The sequence below is a fragment of the Drosophila obscura genome, unplaced genomic scaffold (genome assembly GCF_018151105.1).
Source record: "Drosophila obscura isolate BZ-5 IFL unplaced genomic scaffold, ASM1815110v1 contig_150, whole genome shotgun sequence".
NCBI lineage: Eukaryota > Metazoa > Arthropoda > Insecta > Diptera > Drosophilidae > Drosophila > Drosophila obscura.
The window spans coordinates 8,030,006-8,044,217 of NW_024542736.1; the positions used below are offsets into that span (position 1 = coordinate 8,030,006).

General features: G+C 48.6%; 6 protein-coding genes across 8 annotated transcripts; 3 read left to right on the forward strand and 3 right to left on the reverse strand.

The window, feature by feature from the left end:
- Position 1: 1 nt before the first annotated feature.
- Positions 2-1,192, forward strand: LOC111073742. The gene is made up of 2 exons (XM_022366216.2): positions 2-681; positions 784-1,192. Exons 1-2 carry the CDS (start codon positions 448-450, stop codon positions 1,099-1,101), a joined length of 552 nt encoding a protein of 183 aa, XP_022221908.2. The 5' UTR covers positions 2-447; the 3' UTR covers positions 1,102-1,192.
- LOC111073740 (lipase 3) lies at positions 1,117-2,579 on the reverse strand. The gene is made up of 3 exons (XM_022366212.2): positions 2,502-2,579; positions 1,721-2,440; positions 1,117-1,532 (listed from the first exon to the last, which is right to left on the reverse strand). Exons 2-3 carry the CDS (start codon positions 2,408-2,410, stop codon positions 1,152-1,154), a joined length of 1,071 nt encoding a protein of 356 aa, XP_022221904.2. The 5' UTR covers positions 2,411-2,440; positions 2,502-2,579; the 3' UTR covers positions 1,117-1,151.
- A 1,436-nt stretch (positions 2,580-4,015) lies between these two features.
- On the forward strand, positions 4,016-4,451 carry LOC111073759. Its single transcript, XM_022366239.2, has 2 exons — positions 4,016-4,179; positions 4,239-4,451. Exons 1-2 carry the CDS (start codon positions 4,085-4,087, stop codon positions 4,441-4,443), a joined length of 300 nt encoding a protein of 99 aa, XP_022221931.1. The 5' UTR covers positions 4,016-4,084; the 3' UTR covers positions 4,444-4,451.
- Positions 4,452-4,612: 161 nt separating this feature from the next.
- Positions 4,613-8,700, reverse strand: LOC111073760 (mucin-5AC). Of its 3 annotated transcripts, none has more exons than XM_022366241.2 (9): positions 8,619-8,700; positions 7,518-7,621; positions 7,049-7,446; positions 6,443-6,895; positions 6,133-6,261; positions 5,738-6,065; positions 5,578-5,669; positions 5,390-5,519; positions 4,613-5,330 (listed from the first exon to the last, which is right to left on the reverse strand). In XM_022366241.2, the coding sequence occupies exons 2-9, from the start codon at positions 7,603-7,605 to the stop codon at positions 5,212-5,214; spliced, it is 1,737 nt and encodes a 578-aa protein (XP_022221933.2). In that variant the 5' UTR covers positions 7,606-7,621; positions 8,619-8,700; the 3' UTR covers positions 4,613-5,211. The 3 variants fall into 3 exon arrangements, with proteins under 3 accessions (XP_022221933.2, XP_022221932.2, XP_022221934.1); XM_022366240.2 differs by having other exon boundaries at positions 6,443-6,928; XM_022366242.2 differs by lacking the exon at positions 6,443-6,895.
- Positions 8,701-9,316: 616 nt separating this feature from the next.
- Positions 9,317-9,793, reverse strand: LOC111073738 (28S ribosomal protein S21, mitochondrial). Its single transcript, XM_022366210.2, has 2 exons — positions 9,561-9,793; positions 9,317-9,492 (listed from the first exon to the last, which is right to left on the reverse strand). Exons 1-2 carry the CDS (start codon positions 9,705-9,707, stop codon positions 9,376-9,378), a joined length of 264 nt encoding a protein of 87 aa, XP_022221902.1. The 5' UTR covers positions 9,708-9,793; the 3' UTR covers positions 9,317-9,375.
- A 1,591-nt stretch (positions 9,794-11,384) lies between these two features.
- Positions 11,385-14,164, forward strand: LOC111073769 (dnaJ homolog subfamily A member 4). Its single transcript, XM_022366257.2, has 3 exons — positions 11,385-11,523; positions 12,153-13,286; positions 13,371-14,164. Exons 2-3 carry the CDS (start codon positions 12,183-12,185, stop codon positions 13,479-13,481), a joined length of 1,215 nt encoding a protein of 404 aa, XP_022221949.1. The 5' UTR covers positions 11,385-11,523; positions 12,153-12,182; the 3' UTR covers positions 13,482-14,164.
- Positions 14,165-14,212: the final 48 nt, after the last annotated feature.

The following is a 14,212-nucleotide window of genomic DNA, read 5'->3' on the forward strand; positions in this document are numbered from 1 at the left end:
CTCCCACGCCCAATCGATCGCAATGCTAACATTCCAGCTGCAATTACTTAACAACACGAAAGGACACTTCACTTCACTACAGAACAGAAGATAATTTATTTTTAGCCAAATGTTAAACCGTTAAAAGATGCTTTTATTGTTGCTTTGTAGGCGCCCATCCAACGTCGCGACGGATGGATGCTGCCCATCATACTTCATCATTGCCGTGCTATTAGTAATTATATATTTTAATTGTTTGTAAATGGGCTTCTGGCTGTTGTTGCTTTCTGTGTAAAGACTGTCTGTCATGCAATAATTAAATACACTAAGCCAAAAACGAATTGGAATTGAATATCTCACAAATCTATCGAACAATCTCCGAACAAGCTCGCTTCCGGTACAAGCTGCAATTTCCAACCAACGAGATCCTTATAAGGCCCTGCCAGCGGGCGTACTTTCAACAGTAAAATGACGTCCACTGCAGTAATACTCCACCAGATGCTGGTTCGGAGCCTAGTCATGATGGCCGCCAACCCAATCCAAGCTGAGGCAAATCATACGCTGAAGCTGCATAGCCTGGAGAAGGTGCACGAAGATGGCGGCGATCTGGAGAGCGTTGTGAGCATAGCCAAGGACGAGGAGAACCTGGTCAGGATCAGCGGCGAGTTGAAGCAGCACGTTACCATCGACAACGACTGGCAGGTACGGAATCATCTATTCAATCTGTCTTTGAGTCTGCTGCTGCTTAGTCCCTTACTTACTTGAGTCAATCAATCATGAACACATCCTGATTATCCCTTGCAGATCCTGTTTCTTATATACCGCGCCCAAGACCCCAAAGGGGAGTTCAAGGAGGTCGTAGACCTGCCTCGCATCGGCGTCTGCGATGCCATGAAGATCTACTACAAAGACTTCCTGTACGAGAAGCTGAAGGAGCACTCAAACGCACCAGAGCCGGACACCTGTCCACTGCCGCCGGAGCACTACCATCTCAAGGACTATCCCCTGGACGTGCACTGGCTGAAGATGCTGATGGACCCCGGCTACTACCGCGTCGAGAGCCAGCTGCTAAAGGAGGACCACATCAAGCTGGCCTATCGGGCATTCATCCAAGTCGAGTGAACACACGAGTGTACTTTGCACGCATTGAATTTATTGTGGAATCAGTAAACTTATTCGTGGGCCAGCATCTGTTTCAAGACCTCATCGTACACGTACTTCTTGGCTTCCGTTCCCCAGATGAAATCCAGATGCGCCCACTTCGCGAACGGCACCAGGTAGTCCAGGGCCATATTGGGCAGCGCGTCCCGCAGTTGTCGCACATCGCCCACGTCACACATCCAGTCGTTGGCGCCATAGTACAGCATGACGGGGGCCTTGGCGTTGCTTAGCTTGTAGTCGGGGGGGAAGTACGATCCGTACTCGTAGGGATTACGCACAACGGAATAGTCGAACTTGCGGAACTTGCCCGAGTTGTACTCCTGGCAGAAGTGCAGGTTCTGGTTGACGGAAGCACCAGCGGGCGAGGTGGCCTTGATATGCTCCAATAGGTTCTGAAATCAGTTTCACATTAGAATTATACAGACAAGATGCCCGGTATTCAGGTCAGGGAGAGAGTTGTAATTTTACATCTCATTCTTAACTACTAAGCCACACTGGGACAGAGCGACTGAGCTGTCTGATATGATCAGGGACAGACGGAGCTTTGTTGTCACCTTAAAGTAACAGAAAATATACTCACATAGTCCAGCTGATCGGAATCGTAGCCACCAATGAGGAAGATCTCGTTGGCGCACATTTCAGCGTAGGGGGAGGTGGCCTGGCACATCTCGATACCCAGATCCTGCTTGAACTTGTTGCTGGGCATGAACTCCATGGAACCGACGAGCTCCACCATGGCATTGGGCTGGCCGAGAATGGGGGCAAAGGCGCGGGTCATGGGACTCTTCATGTTGCCCATGTAGGCGGCCGGACCCAGCAGATGGGCGGACTTGATTTTGTTGTTGTACTCGGGCTTCTCGGAAACCATGACCAGGTACACGGTGGTGCCCTGGGAGTGGCCCACATACTGCACCTGCTGCTGTCCAGTGACCTGCAGCGTGTAGTCGATCATGGCGGGTACGTCGTAGATGCCGATCTCGTTCCAGCTGAAGTCCCAGAAGAGCTGCCAGTAGGTGGGCCAGTACTTGTGCTGCTTGGAGTAAGTGTTGCCGCGCGCATTGCCCATCCAGACATCGTAGCCAGCGTCCGAGAGGATGTAGGCCAGCGCCTTCTCGGGTCCCATCAGCACCCAGTCGGAGGAGGAACTGAGCATGCCGTGCATCAGAAAGGCCACCGGCCTGTTGGGGGTGTAGCCCGTCTTTGGGGAGTAGGGGATGCGGTGCATGGTCAGGATGTAGCTGTCGCTGGTGGTCACCGTGTGCCGCTCCATCGGATAGCCATCGTCCTCGATGCGCTCTCCCTATAAGAATGTCTGCCATTAGAACTGCACCTCACTCCCAATCCCCACCCCGTAGACTTACGCAATCGGAGATGGGTCTGCTTCCAGCCAGGACCAGCCCCAGGCCGATCAGCACTATGGATAATTGTAGGGTTCGTCTCATTGCTCAACTGTGGTCCGAGCACCCTCGGATTGCTCCTTTTATAGGGGTCTGCGGACCATTATCTTCAGATACATACGTACGGCCAGTTGGCCCGCAATCAGATTTATTGTCTGCTGATACAGACTGAAGCGTGTGCATAAACGTTGTACGTAGTGACCCCCCCGAATCAGTGAAATATAATATGGTATGCCGAGAGATAGATGGACTTGGCCCTAATCAGTTTCTTGTTCTGATCGAAATCACTGGTTTCTAATTTACGATCGAAGACCAGGACCCCCCCCACACAACACCTGATTTCATTATCATTTTCAAATTATTTTGATACCCCCCACTCAAAACAAGTTCAAGGGCGTATTCAATTTGTTATAGATGGATTCAACAGGCATGATGGCGTGATGTATTAGAAAGGATAAGAAATTTGTTTGTTCCCCATCAAACAGAGCCGAAAATACTCAGTTATACTATCCGATGAAGGATTGAACTTAGGGAAGATTGGATATTAAGCCAAAGACTAGAGTAAGGAAATTATTTATGTTGTGTACAAGGAGCTATATAAGCTAGAAAAGTGATTAGTGTAGGGATTAATATTCTCCTTGTCATTATATTGGAAGAGGCAATGCAACGAAAGCGATGAAGAAGATTCCTGTTAGAACCAATCAAACTTCATAAATTCACTCGTTAAATAAGCTATCATAATATTTCCAAAACCTTGCCCCTTTTGTCCGACATATATACAGAAAAAGTGGAAGAATTTAGCAGAGCTTAATGTATTAATATGAGTAAGAGATACCCGTAAGAGTATAAACGGGCGCGGGGCCCCCCGTCGCCCCCCCCCGCCCCCCCGCGGCGGGGCGGGGTGGGGTGTCGGGGGGGGGGGGCGCGCGCGGGGTGGCCCCCCCCCCCGCCGGGGGCGGGGGGGCGGCCGCGTGCCGGGCCGGCCCCCCCCCGGCGCGCGCGCCGCGCGCGCCGTCGCGCCGGGCGCCCCCCCCCCCCCGGGAATAATAATTGTTTTAGCGGGTATCTTACAGTCGATTAGACCCACCAACCATAAATAGTATTTTGACTGGCTTCTTTTTTATATAAACTGCAGCGATAACTCTTAAAAATAGAAAGTGCGATTACCAAAGACGACACTTTCATAGGAATTTCTGTGCGTACTTCGTTAGCACAGATCTTACTGCCGATCTGATGATGATGCTCAGGCTTGGACACATGTTGGTGCAGGTAGGACTTGGGGCTTGGCAACATTTCTGTTCTCTTTTTCACGGCCATCAACTGAAATCAGAGCAAATTGGATATTGATTTCTGGTAGCCACACATGATTGGTGGGTGGTGTCTGTCTGTCTGGTGTCTAGCACACGTATGCCGTGGCTGCCCATGACGACGCTTGACCACAACATTGTCTCCTGTGTGGTCAGTGGACAGGTCCGAATGCCACATATGACAGTCGCAGGTACATTTTTGACGCGTGTGGTGTGAAACTAGCCAAAAGGAATCCCAAAATGAAGAATCAGCAAGTGTTGGTGGACTACTGGACGATGCTTAAGACATCCGGACTGTGCCTGCTGCTGGCATTCTGTGGATTCGTACTGCTCAAGTAAGCGCGAGTCCCCTGATGAACGAAAGCCTCCTTGTATCACGGGGGGTTTATTCCAGAATGGTGCAGACTGTATTCTGGCTGCCGGGGCACCTGAAGAAGAACCAACAGCGCCTGGAGGAAATGGCCAAGCAGTATGCCAAGGAGATTGGGGACGATGAGCGGGCCGAAATAGAGAAGCTCTTCAACAGCAGCGAGCCGCTGACAGAGGAGCGCATCAACCAGTTGCTGGACAAGCCGGCGGAGCCCAAGAAGGAGCAGTAGAGCAGATTACACGCATTTGTTTTATATATATATATATATATATTATATGTATTTTAGTGTATAATCGATATTTCTTGATACAGGTTCTAGTTCTTATTTGCATATCGTATATGTAACGCACAAACATTCAATCGGTTAACCAATCCATTAATAATGCACAAATGCTCAATTACTGAGGGGGAAACGTATAATAGGTATTATTATTTTTGTGTCTGCTGTTGCTGCTGTTGCTCTACTGATATATGCGGACTCAGAGCCCATTCCTGCTTCGTTACTTCGTCGCCACTACTAACCAAAGATACTCCCACTCAACCTCATTTTTCCTAACTAACTCATATCAAATATAAGCAAGTGTACGAATTTCTATGCAGTTAAATATTCTACATTCTGTTTAAGATTCATTTTAAAAACCTCAAAGTGGCGCAAGTCTCTCTCTGCCGTGTACGTAAAGGGTTTTTCTCTGTCTTTGCCTGACCAACAAAAAAAAATATATATATCACGATAATCTTTTGCTATATTACACGTAGAATAAAAGCATGTCCATAAATAAACTTGGAAGTGCCAATTTCGAGTACACACAATACATAACATAGGGCTAAGTCTAATCAAAGATTTCTAGGCAATTCCGAGAGAGCGCATCTTCAAATCTGTTTGCTAAATGTCGATAGCTGATAGCTGATGTGGATTATGCATGTATACATTTATATAGATTTATATATATATATATATGTATATAGATAGATTTATATTATTCTGATAACTTTTGCTCTACTGGCTGGGAGTATGCATTGGAAGCCTGTAAAACGGATTGGCCAGATTGACGCGCGCTGCCGGCAGCAGTTCCGGATGCTCGGTCAACGTGTCTGACAAGGCGCTCAGCAGCACTCCTGCAACGCAATTGAATTGAGTTAATTCTTGGTTTTGGGCTGATCGATTTGACACTCACTTAACACTTTTTTCTGCAAGTCAACGGGTATGACGCCCAGATTGCCCTCGTGCTCGAGGAATTCGGTCAGCTTCTGCAGCTCCATTTGTGCCTCATCGGAGCCATGGGCCAGGGACTGGGCAAACATCACCTAATCATCGGCAGGATAATCAGTCATTTGAAAGGGCAAACTTAGTGAGTGTTGTTACCTTTGCCAGCTTGTAGAGGATCTCCTCCAGGGAGTACTCGTTGTACAGGTACTCCACAATCTTGGCACGACCCTCGTCATAGTCCGTTAGGTCTAGGAAATTGGTGCAACATTAAGGAATGACTACATATGACCAATATATATTTAAGTATGATTCCCACCTTGTTGCGCCTCATTGTCCATGTCCTTGAGCTTGTTCCAGAAGTTGAAGCTATCAAAGGTTTTTACTGGCACGGCTCCTGCCTGCGGTGCAATCCCCTCCGACGCGTGCACATTCGGGAAGGGTTTCTCCGTGGTTGTACTCGTGGTACTGGTAGTCGTTGTTGTTGTGGACGTTGTGGATGGGGACGTGGGCCTGGCGGGGCTATGCCGCTTCAGCTGGTTCTGGCGCACCTCCTCGGGGAAGATGCGGTTGGCATAGGAGCGCTGCAGGAACTCAATGCCCAGTCGAATATCCTGCAAGAACTTGAGGGCTTTCTCTCGCGTAATCTGGTTAAGCAGAGGGAAATGTGAGCATCATTAGATTACGGAGGAGATAAGATGGCGGATAACTAACCACTCTTCCACTGACTAGTTCCTCCACTGCCTTGACCACAGCCGTCTCGTCGCCCGTCCAGAATATATACTGAGCCATGTCGAAGGACGAGTACTGGCCATTGGGACTGTGCAGTAGACCCTGGACCGTCTGGAAAACAGATTCGCAAGGTGATTCGATTAACAAGTGGCCGAAGCAGGTGAAACCAGATAAATGATTGCATTGAGGAGAAATTTTCGCTGAAATCTGCCAATTTGATTGCCAATCAGTCAATGGTCTGTGATCGATGATCGGATACTCGGTTATCTTTTGATCGATTTATCATAAAAACCTTGGCCGTTATCTTTGGCGCGCTAGACCTCCGCTCCGTAAGCGTGGTCCGGGCCACCACATCGAAGATGATGTCCCCAATGGTCTCCTTGTTGACATCGTGCTCGTGGCTGTGGGGTCCCGCTCCTGCCACCTTGGGCGGTGTCAGGGCGGTCAGTTCTGTTTCCGCTGCGGCTGCGTCGGTACTTTCTGGATCGGCCGCATCCGCTCCAGATTCGGATTCGGATTCGGGTTCGTGATCAGGTACAGGTTCAGATTCAGATTCGGCTGCTGCTTGGGGCTCAGACTCGGTCTCGGGTTTGGACTCGGTTTCGGGTTCGGGTTGTGGTTCCTCAGGTGGTGCGGGCGTTGTGGTTGTCGTGGTGGTGGTTGTGGTGCTTGTGGACGTGGTTGAAGATGTTGGCAACACCTCCGGGTTCTGGCCGAAGGCTAGACGAGCTGCACCATAAAATGCCTGTTGGTTTTTGGGTGGTTTCGTGGATATACACTTGGATTTTCAAAAGACACATTTGGTGTTTACAAGGCGTGAGACAGAGAGATAGAGAGAGCAGGCAAGCCAGACTACCGACTGGGAGGAGGGCTACGGGGCTGGGGTGGAGCGGCTTACCTTGGCATGAACCGTCGGCTCGACCACCGTCTTGATGGCCGTCTTCGGCTCCTCCAGCTGCGAGCGTTCACTCTCCTCCTTCGACATGGCCGTTGTGGTTGTGGCAGAGGTACTGGTGGTAGTTGTCGTCGATATCAGCGGCGTCGCCACCTCCAGCTGACGCTCCAGGTCCGGCAGGATGTTCATGTTCGCACTTTGATGGGGCTCGGGGGCGGCGGCGGCACCCTCCTCAACGCTCTCCTTGGTAGTGGTGCTGGTGCGAGCGGTGCTGCCATCATGCTGCCGCTTGCTCACACCCATCTGCTCCTTCCGCAGCTGGTCCAGCTCGCCGACATCGTCCTCTATTTGGGGGAAGACCGCATCGTTGCGCTTAATGGCGTGGTTCTGGTGCGAGGGATCTGTGCGATGGAGGGAGGGAGTAACCTTGATTAGCATTGGGTCCACGACGGTGCGGGATCTCGATTCTCACTGTAGATATAGGGCAGCAGGGCCGGGTAGGCCTGCGCTAGGCCGAGGCATGCCAGCAGGAAGATGGCCACCAAGTTGCTTGCAAACATGCTGCGTATTCCTGATCTGAAAGTCGCATTAGATGTACTTTATTCGATTACCACAAAAGACTCGATTAGGCGCACACCAACACTCCCGTGCACGAAGATGTAACGGCCCCAATAGGTAACACACACAATACCTCGGACACACACGCACACACACAGGCATACATGCATGCAAATCACGCTAAAAATAACACAAGAAATCGATGAAACAGAACAACAACAACAAGAAGAAGAAAATGGCCAAAGTAAAGCAGTAAAAAAAGAAGCAAGTAAGAAGGCAGTAATCGACAACCCGACTAAAAGATACTCCCTAATCGGCAACAGGCGACAGCCAGCCTAAAGAAAGTATCCAAATAATAGCTGTTCTCTAACTGCAATTAGCGAAAAGGAGAATATCATAATTCAAGCGTCGTATGATACTAATGAATAATATCCATAATAAGTTACTATGTCAAGGGCCTCCTCCGCCTTGAACGCATATACCTTTTTCTCTACGAGTACCGGGTATGAAAAGAGAGGCGGGGCAAGGAGGCGGACAACAACAAAGCCCCAAAACATGCCAACTTTTGCTCCCACTGCGCCATCCGACCCATCAGACTTACACACACAAAACAAGAAACACACACAGAAAGCTTTTCTTTTGGCGTGAATTGGCCGAGTAAATTGGCCGCATAAGCGAATTATCGATGTCATTGGAGCAACGGAACACTTAAGCACGTTTTGGAATCCCCCGTTGTGGGCGATATAAAAGGGCCGCCAGGGACAGAGGCAATTGCTTGCAGCGCTGCTGCAATTGCACCATAAACACATACACAAAACACAAACCATGTACACACACACACAAACAACACATGTACAAACAAGGCCCCGCTCGCTTTGGCCGCAACGCACTTTATCGAACAAATAAGTTTGCCATTCAACAATAACTCTGAAAAGTATACTACATTTCTTTGGTTGGCCAAAATTACAAATATTTGGCAACTGACAAAACTTTTTCAAGCCAATCGAATTTTTACCTCTCAGATTTAAGACAAAGAAAACACGTCCGTTGCGTTCGAGGGGAGAAAATGTATAAACCTAGAAGTACCGTTAGTACGGTGAGGCCGACAAGGCATACGAAAAAAGGGTGGAACCTTGGGCCGCTCTTTTAGGGACCTAAATTATCTCTTTCTGTTTTTTTTTGCGGCATATCTGTGCAAGTTATATTAATCATGTCCCTTCTATCCACGGCATCTGCATACCGAAAATAGATTGAAATCAATAAATAACTTAATATGACGGTATTGAAAGATTAAAATGTTACAAATCCTCTCCCACAGAATGTCCTAAATCAACTTTCGACCACCCTGCTCACCTAGGGTCAGTGGCAAGGTATGTTTTGACTTCTTTGCGAAAGCTGTGAAAAGCTTTTAAATAAAAACATTCAAGAATATATTCAATCCGTCTAACCAATAGAAGAGGTATATACAACTGGTCAGGTGTTTTTAACACACAAAAAGATACATCTTCGACGAGTGTATTTTCTGTACAAAGATGTTAAGCAAAGTTTAACCGACAGGGACAACGAATTAAAGAAGGTTGGGGCAGTTCCATGGGTAGGGGCATAGATGATCTCGGCTTAAAAGAAATATACGATTTAGTGGTTGACTAAATTCATTGCTGGAACACTGTTGTTTGAGTTCCCACATGTCCAAATCAGTGTAAAAATTCTCCATTTACCATCAAATGTTCCTTAGATTTATTGCATTAAATACACTACGGAAGGGAAAGAAACTAACTGCAGCCCGGGAATGGTTCCACACGGTTCTTGCGGAGCACAAACTGTATTTTGCGGTTCATGTCTTCATTGTAGAGGGCTTTGCACTTCTCGAAGTTGACGCGGCGACGCACCTGAAATATATCAATCATAATGTATCGCTTGGATACGAATATGGGCAGGCACAGGGCACTCCACATACCTGGAACGGCTTCTCATAAAAACGCGTGCGGCGAAACTGGTCCAGAATCTCCTCCTTTCCAAGCACGCGGTTGAGCAGGCGACAGGCCTCTTCCACATTGTTATTTTGCACTAGCACTGTGCGGGCCAGGAACTGCACGTGCCGCATGGTGTCCGGATCCCAGTTTTATTTCAATTTTCAAATAATAAATAAAAATATTTATTTATTAAGTAACCAGGCCAGTGTGACCGCGGAATTATCGACAAAATATACCGACTGACCCTCAAAAATATACCCAAATATACATTCGCTTAACTTTATTTTTCTTTTGTAAAAAACTACCCCGGGCCCCCCCGCGCCGGCCCGCCCCCCCCCCCCCCCCCCCGGGGGGACCCCCCCCCCCGGATGTGGGGTCCGGCCCCAAGCGCCGCCCCCCCCCCCCCCCCCCCCCCCCCCCCCCCGCCCCCCCCCCCCCCAGTGGCTAAACATATTTGGGTCCAATTGTGTTACTGGAGGGCCCCCCGTCCCTGCCTTCCCGTCGTAGCTTCTTCATGGTGTGCTGTAGCTCGACTCGCGCGGGTTGAGGCTTGACGGCGGTTCATAAAATTCGGCAAAGCTGAGTTGCGCGGGCGCGCGGTCCTAGGCTAGCCTTGCCCTGCTTCGGCCGCACGAAGCGACAGAACCACCATGAAATATGAAGTCTTACGGCGCCGCCGCCGGCCCCCTAAAGCAATTTTGTTGAAAAACAAACTCCAAATAATGAATAAAGCCCGAAACAGCCCCCCCCCCCCCCCCCCCCCCCCCCCCCCGCCCCCCCCCCCCCCCCCTCGCCTCCCCCCCCCCCCCCCCCCCCCCCGGCCCCACTGTAGGTAGGACAGACACGACGCAACTTTGAAGCGCGAGCATGACGCAGCCCCCGGGTAAACGGCCTATTACAATCCAATCCAATGAAAATTAAGCCTCAAAGTTAGCCAATATTATATAAAATTGATCTATCTATCGGATTAAATTATATGTTTAGTGCTGAGTGTCCTAGCTAGCTAGTAATGTTAAATCGAATATCAAAATCGAGGAATATGATTTACAAACAAGAAAAGTTAACCCATTGGGCTAAGTTCGTTTTTAGACAATTTTTCAGCGGTATGGCAGCGCTTTTTCCGCACAGTACTTCAGCAGTACGGCAACGCTGGAGTAGTTATCGGTATCAATGAAATAGTGAAACTATCGAAATGAAATAATGAAAGTCATTTCATTACGAAAAAATGCGAAATAATACCAAGATTGTTCAAGATTATAAAATAATTCATAGTTTTTTTTCTATCCTTGTTTACTAAGTTTTCAAAATGTCCGCCAAACTCCATTTAGCGCAAAAAAAATACTGACATTTTTCGCTCTCAATTCGTGGTGGTTTTTCAAAATATTCTTCCTTTTTTTTCGTTGTGAAGAGAGCGCTTTTTGGTGGGGTAGTCGCTCTTGTTCGTGGTGTGAGCCACATGTTCCTAACGGGAACGGAATGTAGATTCATTGTTGCGACGTTCCATACGGTTCCCGTAAGATACATTTGATAGTTGAGCCATCGATGGTTTAAAAAAAAACAGTCGATACTATCGTAATAGTATCGGCATCAAATAATTATTAAAAAACCATTGAAACTTTTGAGGAACTTGTCCATTGTAAAAATTGGATGCCACCTGTCGATTTGTTTAAAAATTTGTCTTCGTATACAGCAGCCAATCCAAACATCAAAAGCGCAACAACTGTAGCTCGATAATATCATGATATTCGCAGAACCGTCGATAGTAGCGGATAGCAGCAAAACATCGATACTATCGATAGTGCCTCAGCAATTTTCTTTCCAAGCGTGGCGTAGAAAAAAGTAGTCCTGTTATAAATTGTAGTAAAAGTGTAACTTTAAAAGGAATTATTCATAGCAAAAGTTGGTTTTGCTAGACACTCGAAAACACGGCAGCAGTTGATTTCAAAGGTGAGTGGCGATCCCCGAAATAATTGCATTCGTCTGCAGTCATTGTGTGTGTATTTGGTAGACTTCCCTTGCCTTTCCGCCTTTGTTAAGTAATCAGCGGTAATTAAATTTTGCTCCAGCAGCCAGCGGGCTGGGAAAAACGCATTTCACGCATTTTTTTGTAAAATCGATTGAACTTTTCGCCCTCCTTTGTGCCTCTTTCGTGTTCGTGCAAATTCTGACGCAGCGTCTTGCGCGGCACATGTTTGTACCTAGCACACACACACACACGCACAAAGGCACTCTTCCAATGGGTGCGCGTGTGTGTGTGACCAGGGCTGCGCTGACGAAAATTTCTAGAAACTCTTGTCTGTGTGTGTGTGCCCGTGGCGGCTTTGGATGAGCAGAGGGGCTGATATGTGAGGGAGGGGAGCGGCGTCAGCTGCTGGTCGGTCGCCGACGGGCGTATTGAAATAGAAAAACTTCTAGAAAACGTGGACTGCGTCGCAGTTTTCGCGTACAAATGATCGGCATTGACCTTGAACCGGGACTTGCGGAAGCACACCTCATTACAGAGAAATAGACACATAAAAAAACGCCGCCCGGGAACCCAACCCCGTAGTAATATACCCATTTTGCTCTGTTTTCAGCTATACAGGTTCTCGATCTATTGATACAAGATGGTCAAGGAAACCGGGTACTACGATTTGCTGGGCGTGAAGCCGAACGCAACTCCCGACGAGCTCAAGAAGGCCTACAGGAAGCTGGCTCTGAAGTACCATCCCGACAAGAATCCCAATGAGGGGGAGAAATTCAAAGCCATCTCGCAAGCCTACGAAGTGCTGTCGGACGTGGACAAGCGTCAGGTGTACGATGACGGCGGCGAGGCGGCCATCAAGAAGGGCGGCGCCGATTCCGGCGACTTCCGTAACCCCATGGACTTCTTTGAGAAGTTCTTCGGAGCCGGATTCGGTGGCGGCGGCGGTGGCGGACGACGTCGCGAGCGCCGCGGCAAGGATGTGGTGCACCAGATGTCGGTGCAGCTGGACGAGCTGTACAACGGTGCCACGCGCAAGCTGCAGCTGCAGAAGAACGTGATTTGTGACAAGTGCGAGGGCCGTGGGGGCAAGAAGGGCAGCATTGAGAAGTGCGCCAACTGCCGGGGCAATGGCGTGGAGGCGCGCGTCCAACAGATTGCACCTGGCATCATGCAACACATCGAGCAGGTGTGCCGGAAGTGCTCTGGCACCGGCGAGGTTATACAGGAGAAGGACCGCTGCAAAAACTGCAACGGCCGGAAGACGGTGCGGGAGCGCAAGGTGCTGGAGGTGCACATCGAGAAGGGAATGCGGGATGGTCAGAAGATAGTATTCACAGGGGAGGGCGACCACGAACCCGATTCGCAACCGGGTGATATCATTATACTGTTAGACGAGAAGGAGCATTCAATCTTTGCACATGCCGGCCAGGATCTCATGATGAAGATGCCGCTGCAGCTGGTAGAGGCGTTGTGCGGCTTCCAGCGCCTGGTCAAGACATTGGACGGCCGTGATCTGGTCGTGTCCACGCAGCCCGGTGAAGTCATTCGCCACGAGATGACCAAATGCATCTCGGAGGAGGGCATGCCCATATACAAGAATCCAATGGAGAAGGGAATGCTAATCATTCAGTTCGAGGTGATCTTCCCCGACGTGATCAACCCATCAGTGGTACCGACGCTCAAGCAATGCCTGCCACCGGCCCCAGAGGTCGACATTCCATTCGAAGCAGAGCAGACGGTTTTGGTAAGTAGATAATAGAAATGGGTTTAATCTCCTACCGAATTTTGCTCATATCATTTGTTTCTTTGATCTTTGCCCCCACAACAGGAGGACTTTGATCCCAAGCAGCGACGCCAGCAACACCAGCGCATGGCCTATGACGAGGACGAGGGTGGCTATCAGGATGGCCCCCGCGTCCAGCAGTGCACATCCAGCTAAGCGGTTATACATACTTACATACTTAGTAACCCAGACACACTACAAGCCACAAGCCCAACCAACCAATCCGTACGGCGTGCCAGCTCTGTACCCCCCCCCACCCTATACTGTAACCTAGATCCCGAACACCAATCACACTGTAACTACAGCTTGCGATGGCCGAAGAATACCCACACAGACCTAGACCCAGTTGCATGCTGCATTGTACTACTCCACACACTACACTACAAAATACAATACACCACACAACATATATGAAAAAGCAAACCAACCAATACAGAAACTAAGGTTATTTCTTTCATCTGGCTACGAGATATGCAAAGCTACGATAACGATATTTAGTTTAGGTTTAAATCAATGGAAACTTATCAGATGTGTGCACTATATAACGTCTATAATGCGTGGTTGTTCAATAACTAACGAGAATATATCCTCTGAATACACATACGTTTATGTTGAGTTACGTACGATACGATCCGATAGAGATTGTCGTCGATGAACCCAAAACTGAAACTGAAATTGAAACTGAAACCGCTAACAGCAAAGCAGCGCCGCCACTAGAACCGTATCTAAGGAACAACAACAACAACAACGTCTAGCAACAAGTTTAAGTTATTTAATTCCAGCATAAATAAAAGCGTTAGTTTAAACGGATATAACAAATAAATAATTAATACACACAATTTCAACTCAAACCGGTGTACTCTTTCATCCAAGGGTCGTGTCTCTTA